Source organism: Cebus imitator, unplaced genomic scaffold (genome assembly GCF_001604975.1).
Source record: "Cebus imitator isolate Cc_AM_T3 unplaced genomic scaffold, Cebus_imitator-1.0 Scaffold264, whole genome shotgun sequence".
NCBI classification, from domain to species: Eukaryota; Metazoa; Chordata; class Mammalia; order Primates; family Cebidae; genus Cebus; species Cebus imitator.
The window spans coordinates 2,815,938-2,839,961 of record NW_016107579.1 but is presented as its reverse complement, the minus strand read 5'-3'; the positions used below and the strand labels follow the sequence as shown (position 1 = coordinate 2,839,961).

Here is a 24,024-nt window from a genome sequence, read left to right as displayed (position 1 = left end):
AAAAAAAAAAAAAAAAAAAAAAATCAGTTGACTGTATGGGTTTATTTCTGAGTTCTCTATTCTGTTCCACTGATGTATGTGTCTATCCTTGTGCTAGTAGCACACCAACTTACTGTTGCTTTGTAGTAAGTCCTAAAATTGGAAGTATGTGTCCTCTTATTGTTTTTCCATATTGTTCTAGCTATTAACAGGTTCTTGCAATTCCTTATGAATTTTAGAATCAGCTTGTAAATTCCTACAAGTAGGTCAGCTGGAATTCTCATGGGACTGCAATGAATGTGTAAATCAATTTGAGGTGTACTGCCATCCTACCAACCTTAAGTCTTCAAATTCATGAACATGGGATGGTTTTCATGTATTTAAAATTATAGCTATACATGGTCTTATATAACTTAAAGCCTTTAGAATCTGTATCAGTAAAGTATATAAGATATATAAAAATTGTTATCTATTAACCTTAAATGTAAATGGCTAAATGTCCCAATTAAAAGAAACAGACTGGCAAACTGGATTAAGAGACAAGACCCATCAGTGTGCTGTATTCAGGAGACCCATTTCATGTGCAAAGACAAATATAGGCTCAAAATAAAGGGATGGAGGAAGATTTATCAAGCAAATGGAAAGCAAAAAAATCCCCCCAAAAAAACAAACAACAACAACAACAAAAACAGCAGGGGTTGCAATCCTAGTCTCTGATAAAACAGACTTTAAACCAACAAAGATAAAAGACAAAGAAGGGTATTACATAAATGGTAAAGGGATCAATGCAACAAGAAGAGCTAACTATCCTAAATATATATGCACCCATAGTCATTAAGCAAGTTCTTAGAGATCTACGAAGAGACTTAGACTCCCACACAATAATAGTAGGAAACTTTCCTCACTGTCAATACTAGATTAAAAAGACAGAAAGTTAACAAGGATATTCAGGACTTGAACTCAGCTCTGGACCAAGCAGACCTAATAGGCATCTATATAACTGTCCACCCCAAATCAACAGAATATACAGTCTTCTCAGCACATCTCATTTATTCTAAAAATGACCACATAATTGGAAGACACTCCTCAGCAAATGCAAAAGAACAGAAATTATAACAAACAGTCTCTAAGACTATAGTGCAATCAAATTAGAACTCAGGATTAAGATACTCACTCAAAATCACACAACTACATGGAAAATGAACAACCAGCTCCTGAATGACTACTGAGTAAATAACAAAATTAAGACAGTAATAAATAAGCTCTTTCAAACCAATGAGAACAAAGATACAACATACCAGAATATCTGGAACACAGCTAAAGCACTGTTTAGAGGGAAATTTATGGCACTAAATGCCCACAGGAGAAAACAGAAAAAATCTAAAATTGACACCCTGACATCACAATTAAAAGAATTAGAGAAGCAAGAGTAAACAAATTCAAAAGCTAGCAGAAGACAAGACATAACTAAGATCAGAGCAGAACTGAAGGAGACAGAGATATGAAAAACTCTTCAAAAAAAATCAATGAATCCAGGAGCTAGTTTTTTGAAAAGATTAATAGCCAGACTAATAAAGAAGAAAAGAGCCAGACTAATTGCTGGCCAGACTAATAAAGAAGAAAAGAGAGAAGGATCAAACAGACAATAAAAAATGATAAAGGGGAGATAACACCGCTGATCCCACAGAAAACACAAACTACCATCAGAGAATACTATAAACACTTCTACGCAATTAAACTAGAAAATCTAGAAGAAATGGATAAATTCCTGGACACGAATACCCTCCCAAGACTAAACGAGGAAGAAGTCAAATCCCTGAATAGACCAATAACAAGTTCCTAAATTGAGGCAGTAATCCTACCAGAGGTACAAAGAGGAGCTGGTATCATTCCTTCTGAAACTATTCCAAACAACAGAAAAAGAGGGACTCCTCCCTAACTCATGAGACCAGCATCATCCTGATACCAAAACCTGGCAGACACAACCAAAAAAGAAAATTTCAGGCCAATATCCTTCATGAACATCTATGCGAAAATCATCAATAAAATACTGGCAAATCAAATCCAGCAGCACAGCAAAAAGCTCATCTGCCACAATCAAGTCAGCTTCATCCCTGGGATGCTGGTTCAACATACACAAATAAACATAATCCATCACATAAACAGAACCAATGATAAAAACCACATAATTATCTCAATAGATGCAGAAAGGGCCTTTTTCATGCTAAAAACTCTATAAACTAGGTATCGATAGAATGTATCTCAAAATAATAAAAGCTATTTATGATAAACCCACAGCCAGTATCATACTGAATGGGCAAAAGGTGGACGCATTCCCTTTGAAAACTAGCACAAGACAAGGATGGTCTCTCTCACCACTCCTATTCAACATAGTATTAAAGTTCTGGGGAAATTAAGCAAGAGAAAGAAATAAAGGTATTCAAATAGAAGAGAGAACGTCAAATTGTCTCTTTTTGTATATGACATGATTATACATTGGGGTGTCCGGTCGCTGTTGCCACTGGACCTGCAGCGATCATGGTGAGCTTCCTTCAACTTGTGCGGGACCAGTGGGTTCTTCTTTTTGTCCCTATGGGATTTGTCCTTGGATGTTACCTTGACAGAAAGAATGATGAAAAGCTAACTGCCTTCCGGAACAAGAGTATGTTATATAAAAGGGAATTGCGACCCAATGAAGAATATACCTGGAAGTAAAGACTGGCTGATGGATGCAGTGTTAACATTTTAAAGTTCTGAGAGAAATAAAAACGTGAAATGTCAAAAAAAAAAAATCTAAAAGAAAACCCCATTGTCTCAGCCCAAAATCTCCTTGAGCTGATAAGCAACTTCAGCAAAGTCTCAGGATACAAAATCAATGTGCAAAAATCACAAGCATTCATATACACCAATAATAGACAAACAAAGAGGCAAATCATAAGTGAACTCCCATTCACAGTTGCTACAAAGATAATAAAATATCTAGGAATACAACTCAGAAGGAATGTGAAAGACCTCTTCAAGAACTACAAACCACTGCTCAGGGAAATAAGAGAGGACACAAACAAATGGAAAAACGTTCCATGCTCATGGATAGGAAGAATCAATACTGTGAAAATGGTCATACTGCCCAAAGTAATTTATAGATTTAACGTTATCCCCATCAAGCTACCCTTGACTTTCTTCACAAAATTAGAAAAAACTACTTTAAATTTCATATGGCACCAAAAAAAAGCCCACATAGCCAAGACAATCCTAAGCAAAATGAACAAAGTTGGAGGCATCAAGATACCTGACTTCAAACTATACTAAAAGGCTACAGTAACCAAAACAGCATGGTACTGGTACTAAAACAGATATATAGACCAATGGAACAGAACAGAGGCCTCAGAAATAACCCCACTCATCTACAACCATCTGATCTTTGACAAACCTGACAAAAAAAAGCAATGGGGAAAGGATTCCCTATTTAATAAATGGTGTTGGGAAAACTGACTAGCCATATGCAGAAAAGTGAAACAGGACCCCTTCCTTACACCTTACACAAAAGTTAACTCAAGATGAATTAAGGACTTACACGTAAGACTTAAAACCATAAAAACTCCAGAAGAAAACCTAGGCAACACCATTCAGGACATAGGCATGGGCAAAGACTTCATGACTAAAACACCAAAAGCAATGGCAACAAAAGCCAAAACTGACAAATGGGATCTAATTAAACTAAAGAGCTTCTGCACAGCAAAAGAAACTATCATCAGAGTAAACAGGCAACCTATAGAATGGGAGAAAATTTTTGTAATCTTTCCATCTGACAAAGGGCTAATATCAGAACCTACAAGGAACTTAAACAAATTTACAAGAGAAAAACAAACAACTCCATCAAAAAGTGAGTGAAGGATATGAACAGACACTTCTCAAAAGATGACATTTATGTGGCCAATTACTATATGAAAAAAAGTTCATCATCACTAGTCATTAGAGAAATGCAAATCAAAACCACAATGAGATACCATCCCACGCCCGTTAGAAAGGCAATCATTAAAAAGTCAGGAAACAACAGATGCTGGAGAGGATGTGGAGAAATAGAACACTTTTACACTGTTAATGGGAGTGCAAATTAGTTTAACCATTGTGGAAGACAGTGTGGTGATTCCTCAAGGTTCTAGAAGCAGATACCATTTGACTCAGCAATCCCATTACTGAGTATATACCCAAAAGATTATGAATCATTCTACTATAAAGACACATGTACTCGTATGTTTACTGCAGCACTGTTCACAATAGCAAAGAATTGGAACCAACCCAAATGCCCATCAATGACAGACTGGATAAGGAAAATGTGGCACATATATACCACTGAATACTATGCAGCCATAAAAAAGAATGAGTTCATTTCCTTTGCCGGGACATGGATGAAGCTGAAACCATCATTTTCAGCAAACTAACATAGGAACAGAAAACCAAACACCATATGTTCTCACTCATAATTGGGAACTGAAGAATAAGAACATATGGACACAGGGAGAGGAACATCACACACTGTGGCCTGTTGGAAGTTGGGGGCCTAGAGGAGGGATACCATTAGGAGAAATATCTAATGTAGATGACAGGTTGATGGGTGCAACAAACCACCATGGTATGTGTATACCTATGTAACAAACCTGCATGTTCTACACAGGTATCCCAAAACTTTTTAAAAAAGGAAAAAAAATTGTTATCTATTGGTTAATTGGCCAAACATTTCCTAATTTAAAACTTAGGAGAGTTTTACACGACATGCTATTTACTAATACTAAGCTCCTAAACAAGTTTACCGTAGTATTTTCAAAGAGAAAACTTAAAAATTAGATAGAAATTTCTACTTGATACCTTTGTCATTCACTGAAAGGCATTCTTACTCTAGTTTGTTTGTTTGTTTGTTTTTTAAAGAAGAAGATGGCTAGCTATAATCACTAGTGACTCTTATCGTAATGGAAAATGAGTATGTGTTTCACTCAATTTCCAAAATCAATTCTAAATCTTCTTCTAGAATCACAGTAGACTGGTTGAGAAAATAAATCAGAAAAGGGGAAATCATTCTTTCTTTTTTAGAAATTATTATTCTTCTGGCCTATTTTTTCCTTTAGTGACAATTTAGTAAAATAGGCCAAGGACCTCTTTATATCCATGCATGCACCTAGAGTTAGGTTAACAACTACAATTTCACCTACAGGTCTGAAAAGACAATTGTTCTCCCCTTTTTTTTTTGAAGAAGTCATGCTCTGTCAACGAGGTTGTAGTGCTGTGGCACGATCTCAGCTTACTGTAATCTCTGCCTCCCGGGTTCAAGCGATTCTCCTGCCTCAGCCTCCTGAATAGCTGGGATTATAGGTGCATGCCACCATGCCCAGCTAATTTTTCTATTTTTAGTAGACATAGGGTTTCACTGTATTGGTCAGGCTGGTCTCAAACTCCTGGCCTCAGGTGATCTGCCTGCCTCAGCCTCCCGAAGTGCTATAATTACGGGGTAAGCCACCGCACCTGGATGACAACTGTTCTTGTTTCACAAAAAGTCAAATCTAAAACTCCAGCTGTTTCACTATAATTGTCTCCTGAGAGGCCAGCTAGCTTATGGACTTGATCTGGAATCACATACACCCAGCTAAACGTGCAAGGTTTAGGAAACCATTCTAGACCAGTAACTAGTCATTTGTTCTACTACTTTAAAAGCTAGTGCTATATCTCTCCTCCATGCCCCACTGCCTTTTTAAAAAGCTTTTTCACAAATTCTACTCTCCTAGTATCAGCTTATCCATCAACAACCCTGAGACTTCATACTTCAAACATTAGGTAACAAGAAACTTCTTTCCAGTCTCTTACACAGCAATCTCAGCCTTTTCACCACATGTCTAATGATATTTTAATGGAATAGTACACAAAACTCTTAAAGATTCTTATCAAATTAGAAATAAGTATGAAAACTATCCTCACAAAATATCTCCTGCTGGAATGTCTGACAAACCCTCAAGAAGCCCTTACAGCAGGAAAATTTAGATGCTTTCAAGTTGTCCAGAATCAAAAACCCTAAAAATATACACCTTATAGACAAAGATAACAAATACATGTAATGATGACTTCAAAATACTTCAAGAAATCGTAAGTCTTTAATTTTATCATATTCTAACATTTTTAAATGTATAAGGTACATATCTAATACATTCCAAATGATTAAGTTAATCAGAACATTCATTTAAATAAAACCCCCAATTCCTTATACTCTCACTTCACTTCATTAAGGCCTTCTAGAGCTAATTCAATCATGTATTACAGCAGCATCTAGGCTATCGCTTTGCCCAGAGACTTTTTAAATTGAATTTTCAGTAAATGAGTGTGTATTAAAAAGTTTGTGGGGAGGAAAGGCATTACGGAACATCCTATGAAGCTCACATCAAATGACGTAATTTACAGTAAGTTTTTGAATGCAGCACAAAGACATGGGAAAGAGATTTGGTATTAGTAAGCAGCTCAGAAAAAAAAATTCAACTGCCCAAAACCAAAAAGCCAACCTTTTCTTCTCCCCCTCCACCCAAAAACACCTGTAAAAAAAAATAAGCTAACCCCTTTCAAATATACTGGATCTTTTCACACTGAGTTATGATTATGCATTTCTGGAAAAAAAAAAAAAAAACACCTATCCAAAATACAGATATAATTACAACAGCCTGTCTGAGATAAAGACTACAGTGTATGAAAAACCTACAATGCAAAATACTTTGGGAGCAAAGAGACAGGCAGTCAGAGCTGAGGGTTATGAAGAAAGTCCTTTTTCTCCCTTCATTTCACTGATGTCTGCAAGTAAACCAAATCGTGGGGAAATACTTATTTTGAAGAAAATAAGGAGAGTTTTAAAAAACAGAGAAGTGCATAAAAAGTTAAAAGCCTTACAGTACACATGTAAGTGTTGTTATTCTCAAAGATTCTCAATGTTTTAATAATTGTTCAACAAGGATTGTGAGAAATCTGCTAGACTACATTATATGCTGTCATCATAAAGAACACATATAAATACACACGAAAGGGACTCATGCCAATAACTGCCCTATCATTTAAATGTTTCGGGCAATTGCCACTAATTCCAAAGAGAAATACCATCCAGCCAAGTACTTTTGGTCTACAGTTATCTGACACATGTACCTGATCCATACTAACCCATATTACCTCTATCTATTTCCATCCAGAAGTTATCCATCAAAGCTTTTAAAAAAAAAAAAAAGACAGTACTTGCAAACAGAATTTGGAGCTCAGCAAGACCTACTTACTGGCAAGTCCACACTAACATCAGTACCATCCAGAAGGGACACCCGACATGTGATGATGGACTTAGAATCTCCAGCTGCAGGAATATGTGTGGCAGCGCGTTGTGCTTCTCGGAGTCGTTCCTTCTCTGCATGTTTACGCATAGACCGACGCCCTAGTGTTCTACGGAAGAAACTCAGCATTTTTGTCGCTATAAAAGCAGAGAGAAAAAGATGGCATCAGAAAAAAAAAATGAGATTCTCCACAACAAGCAGTCAGTCAAATGGCATTATTTGGTCAAGTCCTGTGGATATTAGTAGAAATACTACTAAAAAGGGCTCCTGAGCTGGGTGCAGTGACTCATACCTGCAATCCCAATATTTTGGGAGACTCAGGTGGGAGGATTGCTAGAGCCCAGGAATTCAAGACCAGCCTGGTCAACAGAGTGAGACCTAATCACTACTAAAAATAAAATTAGCCAGGTGTGGTGGTGCATGCCTGTGGTCCCAGCTTCTCGAGGGGCTGGGATCAAGGATCACTTGACCCCAGGCAGTCAAAGCTGCAGTGCGCTGGGATTGCGCCACTGCATTCCAGCTCAGGCAACAGAGCAAGACCCTGTCTCAAAAAATAAGTAAACAAAATAAAAAATAAAAAGGGCTCCTGGTCAAGTAAATTTGAAAAAAATCATTAAAACTGGCTACTTTTTATAAAAAGTTCAAGACATATTTACATGATAAATATACACAATTTTTATTTGCCAATTAAAAAGCCAATTAATTTAAAAAGCTGGCTACTTTAATTCAAAAAGTTTTAAAAGACTTTTATGTATAAGACACAGCCATGGTTTGGAGCTTTCTAAATTTACTGGACTATTTTATCAGGCACTGATTTGGCAGGAGAGGGCAAACATTCGTGAAGTTCCTCAGGTCTTCTAAATAGATAAATTATATGCACAACATCTTGTATATCCCAAGATGATGTGAGGCACTAAGATATCCTTTCATGACCATAAAAATTCTGAGAAGTTCCATTTCTTTTCTGAGCATTCATAATAAAAATATAAAAGCAATCACTAATTTCAGCTAAAATACAAATAAATTCAAATTTCAAATCACAGAACACTGAAGAGAGTTTTATCCTACACTGAGGTGGAATATGCGCGCACACACAGAGACACTAAACAGACACACAGGTAAACTGCTCAGTGAAATTCTCTCTGGAGAGGGGCATGACAGAGATCACAACAAGAATATATGGCCGGGTACAGTGGCTCACATCTGTAATCCCAGCACTTTGGGAGGCTAAGGCAGGAGGACTGTTGGAGGCCAGGAGTTCAAGACCTGGCCTGGGCAACATAGCAAGACCCCATCTATTTTTTTTAATGAAAAAAAATAATAAACAAATGGGTTACTGAAAGGTTTTTTTAAATGATGGTTTAAAAAGTTTTCCCATACTCACTTTTCCCTTCCCACCTGCCATCTCCCAATTCCACTCTTCATGTTGCAGTGCTGGATTCTCAGCAACCACAAGTCTGATCCCTGTTCTAAAATCTCTAGTGGTCCTGGTCCCTGAGGCAGCTCCTCCTACTTGCCAGACCCATCTGTCAGCCTAGTCCCCACTGTTTGCTGTGCTCTTCTACTCTTTCTGCTCCGCCCAAAAGTCTTTTTAATTCTGGACTATTTTTCATGAGCTGTTCCACCTTTCTGGAATGTTCTTTTTCCACTTCACCTCTCCTCCACCCACTCCCACTTCATTGGACTAACTTCAGACTTAAATGTCTTATTCTCAGAAAAGCAATCTCAGACTTTGAGTCTAAATTAGATGTCCCTTTCAGTACTCTTGGCCTCTTCTTTATAACAAAGAAATTGTAATTAAATACCTGTTAATTATTATTTTTTTACTGGCTACTTCCCCCACTCACATACAAGGACAAAGACTTCGTCTGACTTGTTCACCACAAGCTAGCTTTGACCCAACAGCTGGCTGAACAACCCGCATGTCAGCCACTCAATAAAAAGCTCGCCTGACACACTAGAATGACACAGTGGGATTTTTGGATGGTAGGTATATGTGGCTTCCAAAAACAGTAGTTTCCACTCTGTAGTTTCTAACTTTTCAACAGGGAACTAGAAGGATTTCCTTTAGAATCATAAAATGCAAATTTAAGCAATCCTAAATTAACAAGTTGGTTAAAAAAAAAAGCATCCAAAACCCAAAAGTTAGTCATGAAATATGCATATTCTTACATGGCTGGTGGCCACAATATGGTATGCTTTTTGACAAAGCAATATAACAATATACAGCAAACGCCACGAAGGGAACAGTGTGTTTTGTCCCGGTAATCCCAATGAAGAAAATGCAAGCGACTAATTCCACAACAGTTATGCATACCGTTTTGAATAAAGTTGGCCTAAACCTGCACACCATCTTATATGCACAAATAAGCCAACAAGGTTAAGCAGAGCTCAGCAACAGGTTATGTTAGAAATTGAGTTAATGCAGTTGCGGGTGACGTCAGAAATGGACATGGTTATGAGAATTTTCCCCGTCATTTTTAAAAAACTGATATGATTAGTCTAAAATACTGCCAAACCTTTTAAAAGCTGCGTCTCGCTCTGAGATAGAATTCAAGTAACCACAGAGACAATTAACGTTTACACACCAAAGAACCCATCATTAGCACGACAAACGTCCCCCGTGGGGGCGGGGCGGGCCCTTCAGATCGGGTCTTTCCGGGGAGCACACCTGCCTCTGCACTCCCGGGGTCTGAAGTTTTACTCAAATACAAGTTAGCTGCAAAAGTCCACCAAGACCATGACACAAACTCGTCCCGCTGGACGGCAGCCCTGCGGCCCCGTGAGGGGTGCCCACGGCCCGGGGAGCGAGTCCGCCCGGCAAACATTAACCCGGCTGCCCCGGGCCCTCCGCTCCCGCCCGTCGCGCGGTATCGCCTGAAACTCGGCAGCCCTGCCTCATTGGCCGCCGCCGCCCCTCCCTCCCGCGGGGTTAATGTCCTGCCAGCCAGACCAGCCAGGGGCCGGCCGCCCTAAGGTCCGGGAGCGGCCCCCGCCCGGCTCCCCGGGGACAAGGCCGCCACCTCGGGCGCGGGCGAGGAGGGGTCCGCTCGGCTGGGAGGGCAGCGGGCTGCACTGCGGCGCCGCCGGGCCTCGCGCTTACCTGAGCTGGGGCCCACGCGACCCCGGCGACCAGAGGGGAGAAAAGCCGAGCAAGGGTGAGGAGGGGGCGCCTCCTCGGGAGACGCCAAAAAATGGCGCCCGCGGCGAGCCCACCCGCTCTAATCCCCGGAGGACCCCGGCCTCCCGCCCGTCCTCCCCTTAAACCTCCTTCCCAGCTCCGCCCCCAGGGCGGGGCGCTCTGCTCTTAAACGGGCGATGACACCGCCCCGGAAACTGGCCGGCGCGGCGACTGGGGAAAAGCCGGCGATGCTGGGCCGGGTCGGGCTGGAACTAGCGGCGGTAGCCGGGCGTCCGCGGCTGGTTTAACGCTGCGCTGCCGAAACCCAGCGCCTGCTCGGAAACCCAGCTGCCGCTGCGGCCCTGCGCCCGCGGAGGCGATGAATGCCCGCAGACAGACCCCGGGTTGGTCCTATCACGAAGGAGGCTGGTGGAGCTGGCTGCTAGATTCATTCATCCATTCGTTCAAGAAATTAATTCCTTCTGCAAATACTTGCTGAGAGCCTGCCATGTATCTCCTCCCTTTTTCTCCTTTGTAGGGATTAAAATAAATGTAAATCTCTGCTGTTAAAGTAACTTTCACTCTACTGGGGAGAGAGACAGTAAACAAATAGGTGTCAAAAGGTGATTAAGTGTAAATGAAGAAAAATACAACTGGGAAAGAGAAATAAAAGATTGCTAATCCCAGCACTGTGGGAGGTGCAGGCGGGCGGATCACAAGGTCAGGAGTTCAAGACCAGCCTGACCAACATAGTGAAACCCCCGTCTCCACTTAACAGAGTGTGGTCAGGAGGGTACTCTGTAACAAGGTGACATTCAGGCCATTCATTCTACAAGTAATTAATTGAAGTGCCTACTATGGGTTCTGTGTTCTAGACACGAGATAGACAACCAAGACAGACAAAAATCCTTCCTGGAATTTACATTATAACAGGAGAGACAGAAAATAAACAAGATAAATTAGTGAAATTAAATACTGATAGACATGGTAAATGCTAAACAGAAAAGTAAAAGTCGGGAATAAGGACAGGGAGTGAGGGTTTGTGATTTTAGACAGGTCTCAATAAGAAGGTGGCATGTGAGTGAAGACCCAGAAGAGGTGTGGGAGGACCCGTGTGGCCATCTGAGAAAAACCAAAGGGAACAGCAAGCGCAAAGACCCTGGAAGGGGACAGGCCTGTCTGTTCAAGGTAGGCCAGAGTGGCTAGACGTAAGGAAGCAAGGGGAGGAAGAGATGACAGTCAAGGAGAAAAGGGTCTTGTGGGCCCTGGCCAGAGCTCTGAGGCCTGTGGGGGAGCCACTGGAAGGTGTTACCTTGAGGATCCTCTGCTGGCTGAAATGAGAAGAGACAAATACTCATTGAGCCTCCTCTGGGGATTTGGCACTGCCCACTCCTCGGCCACCCAAAAACGTAGTAGTCAGGCTTGGTAGCTCATGTCTGCCCCATGTGGCGTTGACTGGGCAGCTCAACAGGTGTTACAGCTGCCAAGGTGGTGGTTTCACTGGTCTGCGTGGCATCTCTGCTGGGTGGCTGAAAAGAACAGCTAAGTTCTGCCTGGTCCACTCTCTGGCAGGGTAGTTGGTGTGGCAAAGGAGTGGAAACAGGGGGCCGGGCATGGTGGCTCACACCTGTAATCCCAGCACTTTGGGAGGCCAAGGCAGGCAGATCACAAGGTTAAGAGATCAAGACCATCTTGGCCAACATGGTGATATCCCGTCTCTACCAAAAATACAAAAATTAGCTGGGCATGGTGGCACATGCCTATAATCCCAGCTACTCAAGAGGCCGAGGCAGGAGAATCATTTGAACCTGGGAGGCGGAGGTTGCAGTGAGCTGAGATCCCGCCACTGCACTCCAGCCTGGCGACAGAGTGAGAGTCCATCTCAAAAAAAAAGAGTGAAAACGGAAGCTCCGAGGCCTATGAAGGGCTATACCCAGAAGTCACAGAGCGTCCCTTCTGCTGCCTGTTACTGGTTTAAGCAAATCACAGAGCCAGACCAGTTCCAGGGAGATGAAAGAGACTCTACCTCTTTTTCTTTAAGTATTATTAAAATAGAGAAATTTTCCTTCTCCACCTTTTAAAAACATCTTTATTGAGATATAATTCATCCACTTAACATGTACACTTCCATGGCTTTGGGTATTTTCACAGAGTTGTACAAGCACAACCATAATCTAATTGTAGAATATTTTCATCACTCTTCATGAGAGGAGCAGCATGGGTGCTCAGGGATGGGAGGAATTGTTGGTGCTCATCTTGCATCTTTACCTCAATTAAAAAAAGAAATGATGATATGGCGGGGGGAAGCAGCAGTGAAGGTACAGATCCAACAAGAATGGGCCATAAACTGAGGCTGGGTGATAGGGATATTCAACTACTATCTCATATACCGGTTTTTAATTTTTCATAATAAAGTCCTTTAGACTGAGTGTGGTGGCTCATGTCTGTAATCCCAGCACTTTGGGAGGCCGAGGCAGGAGGATCACTTGAGGTCAGTAGATGGAGACCAGCCTGGCCAACATGGTGAAACCCCATCTCTAAAAAATACAAAAATTAGCTAGGTGTGGTGGTACATGCTTGTAACCCCAGCTACTCGGGAGGCTGAGGCAGGAGAATCGTTTGAACTCGGGAGATGGAGGTTGCAGTGAGCTGAGCTTGTACCATTGCACTCCAGCCTAGGCGACGGAGTGAGACTGAAAAAAAAAAGGTCTTTTAAAAATACCACCTGGACACCTGTAATCCCAGCACTTTGGGAGCCTGAGGCTCAAGAGTTTGAGCTCAGGAGTTGGAGACTGGCCTGAGCAACATGGTAAAACCCGTCTCTACTAAAAATACAAAAATTAGCCAGGTGCAGGGGCACACCTGTAGTCCCAACTACTCGGGAGGCTGAGGCAAGAGAATCGCTTGAATTCAAGAGGCGGAGGTTGCAGTGAACTGATATCTCTGTGCGCCACTCCTGCCTGGGTGATGGGAGTGAAGCTTATACCCCTGAAAAGCATTCTTTCTTCCCAAGGGTCTGATTAGCCAGTTTGGAAACTGCAGGGTCTTCAGTGCCGTCCCTCAGCCTGTCCCAACTGTCTCCCTCCATGTTCACCAGATGTTTACTCCTTTGAAAAGTTCTGGTTTATCTGATTACACATCAGAAATGGAAGCGCATTCTGTCAATACTTACAAACATATCTTATTTTCCTAGATTGCTGGAAAGCATACCAGTTTTGAGAAACAGTGTCCTTTTCATCCTTCCTGCTCAGTCTGTTTTTCTGTCCCCTATCAAAGGTGGAATTGAAGGAGGCTGTGGATGAGGTCAGAGAAATACGTTGAGAAAGATGGTGACCGGCTAAAGGAAATAGGCAGACTTGAGGAAGGGAGGATGAAACATAAGGACCCACGTTATAGAAAGTTGTTCAGACTCTAATTACGTGAAATTATTCCCAGTAAGTCATTGCCTTTCCAGATCCTCTCTCCCAGACATAGAGACCCTCTGCGACATAGATTTGTGATAAATTCACCAAAATTGACTTCCACCAGAGACAGAGAAAGCCTTCTCCTTAAATATAGCTGTATCAAGTAAAAAATGCATTTGGCTTGAAGTAATGGGAAATTTTAACTAACTGTTATTTGAACACATAAGGAGTTTATTTTTGTCACACAAGTAATCTAGAGGTAGGTGCCATTAGTACTGGTTCCGCTCCTCAACAATGCTGTAAGGATCCTAAACCCTTTTACCGTTTCTGCTCTGCCCCCCATAGCATGTTGACTTTGGTTTTCATGCTTCTAGCCCTTATCTCCAGCTCTCTTGAGTTTCAGGAATGAAAGGGAGGGAGGAAAGACCTCTACCTGAAGCCTGTCTTTTAATTCAGAGAAGAAAGTACCCACAGCCCCTGTCTCTGGACAGAACTACAGTACCTGCCCTTACTTAGACCAAGTAAAGGCCAGAGGGAAAGAGAATACCATGCCTGGCTTAGACCAATCAGAATTTACCCTTCGGAGCTGGGGATCAAGGGATCTCTTTACCTTTTTGAACAAATTCAAATTCTATTAGCCTCAAAGAGCGGATGTTGCTGAGACAGTTAACTGTGGGTAGCTATAGAAGGTGCCTTCCGCACAGCCCACTTCCCGGTGGCATCGTCTTGGCCCATGGAAAGGTCTTCTTGTATTGAACTAAAATATTGAAGGAATACCCTCATCTGAGAGTTTCACTTCTCTCTTAGATCCGTTTGCTCTCTGGTTCCACGTGGAAAGGGCTATCTCCAGTTTTTGTGAAAGTCATATACTGTAATTCCGTGGTGGCAGAGGAGGTCTTTAGTTGAAATAACAGCAATTTAAAGATTCAAAATTAGGTACAGGATCTTGGAAGGGGGCCACATATAGCCCTAAAGCTTAAATCAGATTATCTTCACAGTAAATCTACCTCTATCCATCAGAAGAAAACGTATTCTCTGTTTCACATCACAACCCTTTAAATTGAAGACACTGTCCCAAGCCTGCAACATCTTCCCCTGTTCTGATTTCCAGGGTAACTTTGCTTGTTTGGTCAGCCTTCTCTGAACTGGCCCACCCTGGGAGCCATTCATTCATATAAAAGTATTCTGAACAGATTGGTTAGAGAGAATTCCGACATGAGAATCAGTTCTCTTGGAGACTGAAGGGGTCCTGCATTCCAAAAGAACAGCGATGGCAATGATGATAGGCAGGCAGGAAGCAGCGAAGATACCGGTGAAACAGGAACCAGCCGTGAGAGCAAAACACCCTCTGAAGAGTGGGTATCATGAAGAATTTGTTTCTCAAACACTGAATCTAAGACAGCATTACCTATTCAAAAAATGTGCACAAATAAAATCAAAAAACGAAACCAGCCATAAGAAACACTCATTTTATTAGCACATTGCAAGGAGCCTAGACTTTGGTTCAGAAGCTAAAAGGCCCCCAACAACTTTAAGGTCCATACAATGAAGATGAAGCCACCTTCCTCACAGAACATGAACCTTACACAAAATAAATTATCTAAAATGTTTTCAAAATCATGCAACACTACATATAAGACAATGCAAATTTTACAGACCTAGGAGCAAAGATAACCGTTGTGCTACAGACAGAAGACTGGGATTCCCTGAAATGGAGCTGCGGCCCAAGCCCACTTTTCACGTGATTTGGTAGCTCCCTTTACCCAGCAAAATCCTTCCTGAGCCAGAATCCCGTTTGAAATTCCATCCTTCCGTCTTTCCTCCTGTCTTAGAAGAACAGACCTAACTAGTGAATATATTAATGAAAATGCATCTATTTCAGAGCTGACATGAACAGTTTAGTTTTTTTACTTTATAAACTGTGAATATGAGTATGCCAGCTGCATACAATGTAACTAATCATATTTAAATATTTCACTTTCTCTTTGACTTTAGGCCTTTGGAAGTCTGTATAAACTTGTTTTGAAATATAGTCTCTACTTATGAATGTCATAACAAAAATAACTTTTTGCATGTTAAAAAATTATTACTTTGATTACAAAAGGCATATTATTTCATGGTTTCATCAATGAGAGGAAGTGTAATGATTATTTTAATATTTCTATTAAATATGTTTAACTGTATATTTTTATGGCTGCTCTTTTATGTTGGACATTGTCTCTTTGGGGTTTTTCATTGGTTTCTGAAATGGAACTGCAAACCTCATTACTATTGGCTTTATGTGGTTGGGACCTATTAGGTGCTTGAGAGAACGGAAACCAACCTATTAGACCATGGGCCTGGCATGTCTGACACCCTGCATCCAGCTAAAACTAGAAATAGCACTGGGCATCCCTGTGGACAAGACATTGATTTCACGAGAAGCAGATGTCTGGCTAAGGCTGCCAACCTAAGGGTGGCCTTAGATGAAGGGCTTTGTTCAGCTAGGGGCAGAGGTCATTAACTTCTTTGGATGTTTGGACTGGGAGATGAGGGGAGACAGAGCAAAAAGAGAAACACAGATCCAAGAAGGAGGAAAAAAGCTAACCCAGGATACGGTTGGATACAGCAGCCAGGTCGAGAAAGGCATCTGGTGAGAGAAGCAGCTCTTCCGCCCTGGGCCTGATGTACACATTACTCCTTGGTTTCTTAAGAGCCAAATTCATACAGTCCTTGAGGAATGGAGACTGATGCACATCTTTTATGTAAATAAGTTATGCTTGTGCATAACAAGCGATCCTCTCACCTCGACCTCCCAAAGGGCTGAGATTACAGGTGTGAGCCACCACACCTGGCCACCGGAGAATTTTTAAGTGACCAGCAATGTATTTTGCCTAGAACAGTGGTGTTTTTACACCAGATATGCTCACAATTATTAATAGCACCCACTTTCACTCTTCAGTCCCAGCTTGAAAGATAAGTAAATAATGCCACCCTGCCAGTAGAGGAAATACAAAGAAGTTAGAAGAATTTGAAGTAACATCATCTTGAGCGTATTCACTCTTATCTGTACATCCTCCTGAACAATCTGGCTAGAAATAACAGCCATGTCAGCCATTGAATTGATCTACAGGTTACTCTTACTATGAAATATAGGATTTTGGTTATTTTTTTCATTTACTTTTTCTTTTGAATGGTCATGCATACAAAAAGTGAATATAGTGTGTATACATAATGAATAATTTCATGAACTTGCCACTCAGCTTTAAATCTATGGCCAGGCGTGGTAGCTCATGCCTGTAATCCCAGCACTTTGGGAAGCCAAGGTGGGCAAATCACTTAAGGCCAGGAGTTTGAGGCCAGTCTGGCCAACATGATGAAACCCCATCTCTACTAAAAATACCAAAATTAGCTGGGCCTTGTGGTGCACGCCTGTAATCCCAGCTACTGGGGCGACTGAAGCATGAGAATCACTTGAGCCTGTGAGGCAGAGGTTGCAGTGAACTGAGATCACACCACTGCCCTCCAACCTGGGTGACAGAGCAAGACTCTATCTCAAAAAAATGAAGCAATACCAATGCTTTTGAGCTCTCTGTGTGCCTCTCCCAGATTGCAGACCCCTAAGGGCTCCCATATTTAACCAGAATCTTGAATTTAGTATTCAAGATACATTCTCATACACCTGTATGTATAACTACATTTTCTTGTTTTTCAGCTTTATAAATTTTGAATTATACTCTGAATTTTCATCTGACTTGCTAATTCAATATTTTATTTATTCATATTGATGCATATAGCTTTAGTTTGTTTTCATTGCCATATGCTATTACATTTTGTCGATATACTATAATTTAATCTCATCTATTAGCTGTTTCTACTTTTTTGTTCTTGTAAGTGATTTTGCCAAGGACATTATTCTGCATGTTTCACAGTATGTACAAGAGTTTAACATATGTAGGAGTGGACTGGTAACAGAATATACATTTGCTGAACTCTGCTAGATAATGTCAAATGTATTGGTTGTATTAATGTTTGTTATGTTACATTACATTATGTTATATTTTGCTTTGTAGAGATAGGTCCTGCTATGTTGCCCAGGCTGGTTTCAAACTCCTAGCCTCAAACAATCCTTCCACTGTGCTTGGCTGAGTTCACAAATCTGTTGTAACCTGTAGCTTCCCTGTCACCTCTCTGGCTCTCCTCTCCTGCTAAGCTTTGTTTCCTAATTAAAATCTTCTGCCACTGCCATAGCTACTGCTGCTACTGGAACTGCCATAGCCACCTTGGTTTCATGGTTTGGCAAAGTATTGGCCGCCACCACCATAGGGGCCAGAGCTTCTGCCTCCAAAGTTTCCTCCCTTCATGAGTCCAAAATTTGAAGACTGTTGTAACTGCCAAAATCATTGTANAGATGTAGTTTTGCTCTGTTGTCCGGGCTAGAGTGCAGTGGTATGATATTGGCTCACTACAACCTCCACCTCTCGGGTTCATGCAATTCTCCTGCCTCAACCTCCCAAGTAGCTAGGGCACCTGCCACTTTGGCCAGCTAACTATTTTTATTTTTTATTTTTGGTATTTTTAATAGAGACGGGGTTTCACCATCTTGGCCAGGCTGGTCTCAAACTCCTGACCTTGTGATCCACCTGCCTCGGCCTCCCAAAGTGCTGGGATTATAGGCATGAGCCATCACGCCCAGCCATGCCTATGCTCTCTATTTATACTGTTAGGAAGAAAAAAAATCAGGAATGCTTTGATGGCTCCAGGCGAGTTCACGATATGAGGTAATAGAGAGGCAGAAGTGAAACTATTTTACCGTTGGTTTTGCCTAGGTGAAACCATAATGAGAGCGAGACTTGGGAAGAAAAAGGTAAGGGCCAAGGCTCAATGCTTCTAGAAGTTAATGTGTATATGAGTCACCTGGGGATTTTATTAAAAGTTTTAAGCCTAGGGTGGGGCCTGAGATTCTGCCCTACAAACAAGCTTGCAGTGTGTTGATAGTGGTCATTAGTGGTCTACATATTGAGTAACTTGGTCTTTAGGTGACTGTCCCCATACCTGTGACTATTGGTTGACACCAGGGTCAGGGGAGGTATTAGGAGACCATGTGGTAGAAAGATCAGTGGCGACCACCTGCTACTAACTCATTTGGACAAGGCATCATCTTTCCTGGCATCAGCTTTCTCATCTATAAAATGAGTTAATTATGCCAGGTGCTGTGGCTCACACTTGTAATCCCAGCACTTTGAGATTACAGGTTTAGGCTGGCAGGTCACTTAAGGTCAGGAGTTGGAGACCAGCCAGGCCAACATGGTGAAACCCTGTCTCTACTAAAAATACAAAAAAATTAGCCAGGCATGGTGGCAGGTGCCTGTAGTCCAAGCTACTAGGGAGGCTGAGGCACAAGAATTGCTTGAACCCGAGAAGTAGAGGTTGCAGTGAGTTGAAATCATGCCACGTCATTCCAGCCTGGGTGACTGAGCGAGACTCTGTCTCAAAAATAAAAAATAGGCCAGGCACGGTGGCTCATGCCTGTAATCCCAGCACTTTGGGAGGCAGAGGTGGGCGGATCACAAGGTCAAGAGATCGAGACCATCCTGGCCAACATGGTGAAACCCTGTCTCTACTAAAAATACAAAAATTAGCTGGTCATGGTGGCGCGCGCACCTGTAGTCCCAGCTACTTGGGAGGCTGAGGTAGGAGAATCGCTTGAACCCGAGAGGCGAAGGTTGCAGTGAGCCGAGATCGCGCCACTGCACTCCAGCCTGGCGCCCAGCAACAGAGTGAGACTCTGTCTCAAAAATAAATGAAATAGGCTGGGCGCGGTGGCTCAAGCCTGTAATCCCAGCACTTTGGGAGGCCGAGGCGGGTGGATCACGAGGTCAAGAGATCGAGACCATCCTGGTCAACATGGTGAAACCCCGTCTCTACTAAAAATACAAAAAATTAGCTGGGCATGGTGGCGCGTGCCTGTAATCCCAGCTACTCAGGAGGCTGAGGCAGGAGAATTGCCTGAACCCAGGAGGCGGAGGTTGCAGTGAGCTGAGATCATGCCATTGCACTCTAGCCTGTGCGACAGAGTGAGACTCCGTCTCACAAAAGAGAACAAAACAAAAACTCAGCCTGGCAGCCCCTGGAGGAGGTAAAACAGAGTAGCAGCTTCTTCAAAGTCCCATTCCCAGAGAACTGTCACTACATGATGTCTGGTGGTTCCCTAGAAAACTCCATGCACAAAATTTTCTTTATTTGATCTGATTCAAAGCTCATTCAGGTAGCTGGGCACAGTGGATCACACCTGTAATCCCAGCACTTTGGGAGGCCGAGGTGGGCAGATCACTTGAGGTCAAGAGTTAGAGACCAGCCTGACCAACATAAGGAAACCCCATCTCTACTAAAAATACAAAAAATAGCTGGGTGCGGTGGTGCACATCTGTAGTCCCAGTTACTCAGGAGGCTGAGGCATGAGAATCTATTGAACCCAGGAAGCGAAGGCTGCAGTGATTCAAGAATTGTGCCACTGCACTTCAGCCTGGGTCAATGAGCGAGACTCTATCTCAAAACACACACACACACACACACACACACATACAGAGCTCATTCAGGACAAACTGCTTTTTTCCCAGGTTATTTGCTGACGACAACATCATGGATGCCTGAGGCGGTTGAATAAAAACAGGCTAACAACAACAAGCTCAAAATAAAAAGTTGGGGCCGAGGCGTTGGCTCACGCCTGTAATCTCAACACTTTGGGAAGCTGAGGTGGGCAGATCATGATGTCAGGAGTTCGAGACCAGCCTGACCAACATGGAGAAATCCCATCTCTACTAAAAATACAAAATTAGTCGGGTGTGGTGGCGCATGCCTGTAGTCCCAGCTACTCAGGAGGCTGAGGCAGGAGAATTGCTTGAACCTGGGAAGTGGAGGTTGTGGTGAGCCGAGATCATGCCATTGCACTCCAGCCTGGGCAACAACAGCGAAACTTCATCTCGAAAAAAAAAAAAAAAGTTGGGGATGAGAATGTCCATAGGGTCTTTGAATACTCTGATATATTTGAGAGAATCTAGACGGTCACTTGCATGCAAAGGGCTATGAATGTCACCAGTGCTATAAAGATGGTCAACACCCTGAGCCCCCAGTCGAGCAGGAAGTGAAAACCTAAGCCAGAGTTGTAAACTACCTGGCTGAACGCTGACAGGCCAGGTGCGGTGGCTCACACCTGTAATCCCAGCACTTTTGGAGGCCAAGGCGGGCAGATGGCTTGAACTCAGGAGTTTGAGACCAGCCTGGGCGACATGGTGAAGCCCCATCTCTACCAAAAATACAAAAATTAGCTGGGCGTTGGTGACATGGGTCTGTGGTCCCAGCCACTCAGGAGGCTTGAGCCATTGAGGCAGAAATTGCAGTGAGCCGAGATTGTGCCACTGCATTCCAGTCTGAGTGACAGAGTAAGACTCTGTCTCTAAATAAATAAATAAATAAATAAAGTGTGCCCCAGCAAACACATAAAGCCTTTTAGCAGACTGGGAGACTTACTGCTTGCATGCATATAAAGGAAATCTCTAACCAGTCATCAGGTGATCACTAAGATAACTGAACAAATACTTCCATAGTTACATACAATAACAAATGCAGACTTCACAGAATTAGCTCAGGAAAGCTGTGAAACAAACAAATGACAAAAATAACAACAACAGGCCGGGCGCGGTGGCTCAAGCCTGTAATCCCAGCACTTTGGGAGGCCGAGGCGGGTGGATCACGAGGTCAAGAGATCGAGACCATCCAGGTCAACATAGTGAAACCCTGTCTCTACTAAAAATACAAAAAATTAGCTGGGCATGGTGGCGCATGCCTGTAATCCCAGCTACTCAGGAGGCTGAGGCAGGAGAATTGCCTGAACCCAGGAGGCGGAGGTTGCGGTGAGCCGAGATCGCGCCATTGCACTCCAGCCTGGGTAACATGAGTGAAACTCCGTCTCAAAAAAAAATAATAATAAAATAACAACAACAAACAGCAACAACGAAACACCCTAGAGAAGGGGAGATTCTAAGTGCCAAAGTTGTCACACTGTATTTTATTTTAAGTTCTGGGGATTCATGTGCAGGACGTGCAGGTTTGTTATATAGGTATGCATGTGCCATGGTGGTTTGCTGCACCTATCAACCTGTTATTTAGGTTATAAGCCCTGAATGCATTAGGTATTTGTCCTAATGCTCTCCCTCCCCAGTCTCCACCCCTCGACAGGCCCGGGTGTGTGATGTTCCCCTGCCTGTGTCCATGTATTCTTGTTGTTCAGCTCCCACTCATAAGTGAGCATGCGTGGTATTTGGTTTTCTGTTCCTGTGTTAGTTTGCTGAGGATGGTGGTTTCCAGCTTCATCCATGTCCCTGCAAAGGACATGAATTTATTCTTTTTTATGGCTGCACAGTATTCCATGGTGTATTTCACATTATATTATTTCAAATGACCAGTTTTCAAAAAGAAAACATTAGACAAGGAAAGGAGAAAGAAATTATGGCCCACACACAGGACAAAAACCAGTCAACGGAAACTGTCCCAGAGAAAGTCCAAAGACTGAACTTATTAGACAAAGACTTCAAATCAGTTATTTAAAATATGTTGAAAAACCAAATGACAGCCAGGCATGGTGGTTCATACCTGTAATCCCAGCACTTTGGGAAGCTAAGGTGGGAGGATCACTGGAGCCTAGAAGTTCAGACCCAGCCTGGTTAATATAGGTAGGCCCCATCTCTACAAAAAAATAAAAAAGTTACCCAAGCATAGTGGGAGGTCGATGCTGCAATGAGCCACAAACATGCCACTGCACTCCATCCTGGGAGACAGAACGAGATGCTCTCGCAAAACAAAACAACCACACACACACACACACACACACACACACACACACAGCCACAAAGGAAACCAAATCTAAATTACTAAAGGAAACTATAAGACTGATATCTTAAGCAGGGAACACAGATAAAAATTATACAAAAGAAGTAAATAGTAATTTGGAGTATGTAAAAGTTCAAGAACTGAAAGAATTCACTAGAGTAGCTCATTTGCAGATTTGAACTGGCAGAAGAAAGAATCAGTGAACTTCAATGTAGGTCAATTAAGGGTCTGAGGAACAGAGAGGAAAAATAATGAAGAACGATGAACATAGCCTCAGTGATCTGTGGGACACTCTCATGAGGTGAATTGCATTCCCTGCAAGTCATATTGAAGTGCTAACATCCACTATCTGTCAATGTGACCTTGGAAAAGACCCTTTGGGAAGGGTCTTTACAGATGCAATCAAGTTAAGGTCTAATGACTGATGGTTATGAGAGCAGACTCTGATCCAAAATGACTGCTGTTCTTTTATGAAAGAGAACTTTGGACAAAGCAACAACAGACACCTGCAGAGAAAACATTATGTAGGTAAAAACAAGGGGAAGACAGCCACATGGCAGACAGAGGCGATTGAAGTGATGCATCTAGAAGTTAGAAATGCCCAGGATTGCCACTGAACCTAAGAAGCTAGAAAAGGCAAAGAAGTATTATCTACTGGACACTTCAGAGAGAGCATGGCCCTGCCCACACCTTGATTTAGGACTGCCACCTCCAGAAAAGTGAAAGAACACATTTCTGCTATCTTAAATTATTCAAGGTTGTAGTTTGTGAAACTTTGTTACAGTCATCTTAGAAAACGAACACAGACATTAACTATAACAACATATGCACAATAGAGGCTCAAAAGAAGAGAAAAAAGAGCAGAAAGAGTATTTGAAGAAATAATTGCTGAAAGTTGGCAATTTGATGAAAACATTAATATACATGTTTAAGAAATTCACTGAACTCCAAGAAGGATAAATTCAAAGACATCCACACCTGGATATGTCATAATCAAACTATTGAAAGACAAAGAGACAGAACCTAGAAAGCAGCAAGAGAGGCTGGATGTGGTGGCTCACGCCTATAATCCCAGCACTTAGGGAGGCCAACGAGGGTGGATCACGAGGTCAGGAGTTCTAGACCAGCCTGACCAACATGGTGAAACCACATCTGTACTAAAAATACAAAAATTAGCCAGGCATGGTAACGGGCACCTGTAATCCCAGCTACTTGGGAGGCTGAGGCAGGAAAATCGCTTGAAACCAGAGGCAGAGGTTGCGGTGAGCCAAGATTGCACCACTGTACTCCAGCCTGAGTCAAAGAG

At 42.4% G+C, this 24,024-nt stretch overlaps 2 protein-coding genes across 2 annotated transcripts in view; one reads left to right on the top strand and one right to left on the bottom strand.

Moving 5' to 3' along the window:
• LOC119467178 (band 4.1-like protein 5) overlaps positions 1 to 10,603 on the bottom strand; it is a 46,568-nt gene extending 35,965 nt beyond the window's left edge. Inside the window, exons 1-2 of the mRNA XM_037728395.1 lie at positions 10,429 to 10,603; positions 7,275 to 7,462 (exon numbers count right to left, since the gene is read on the bottom strand). Of these exons, the coding sequence (XP_037584323.1) occupies positions 7,275 to 7,454 (180 nt within the window). The 5' untranslated portion in view covers positions 7,455 to 7,462; positions 10,429 to 10,603. The remainder of the gene's footprint in view (positions 1 to 7,274; positions 7,463 to 10,428) is intronic.
• On the top strand, positions 2,450 to 2,765 carry LOC119467181 (NADH dehydrogenase [ubiquinone] 1 beta subcomplex subunit 1-like). Its single transcript, XM_037728408.1, has one exon. The coding sequence runs from the start codon at positions 2,518 to 2,520 to the stop codon at positions 2,692 to 2,694; it is 177 nt and encodes a 58-aa protein (XP_037584336.1). The 5' UTR covers positions 2,450 to 2,517; the 3' UTR covers positions 2,695 to 2,765.
• Positions 10,604 to 24,024: the final 13,421 nt, after the last annotated feature.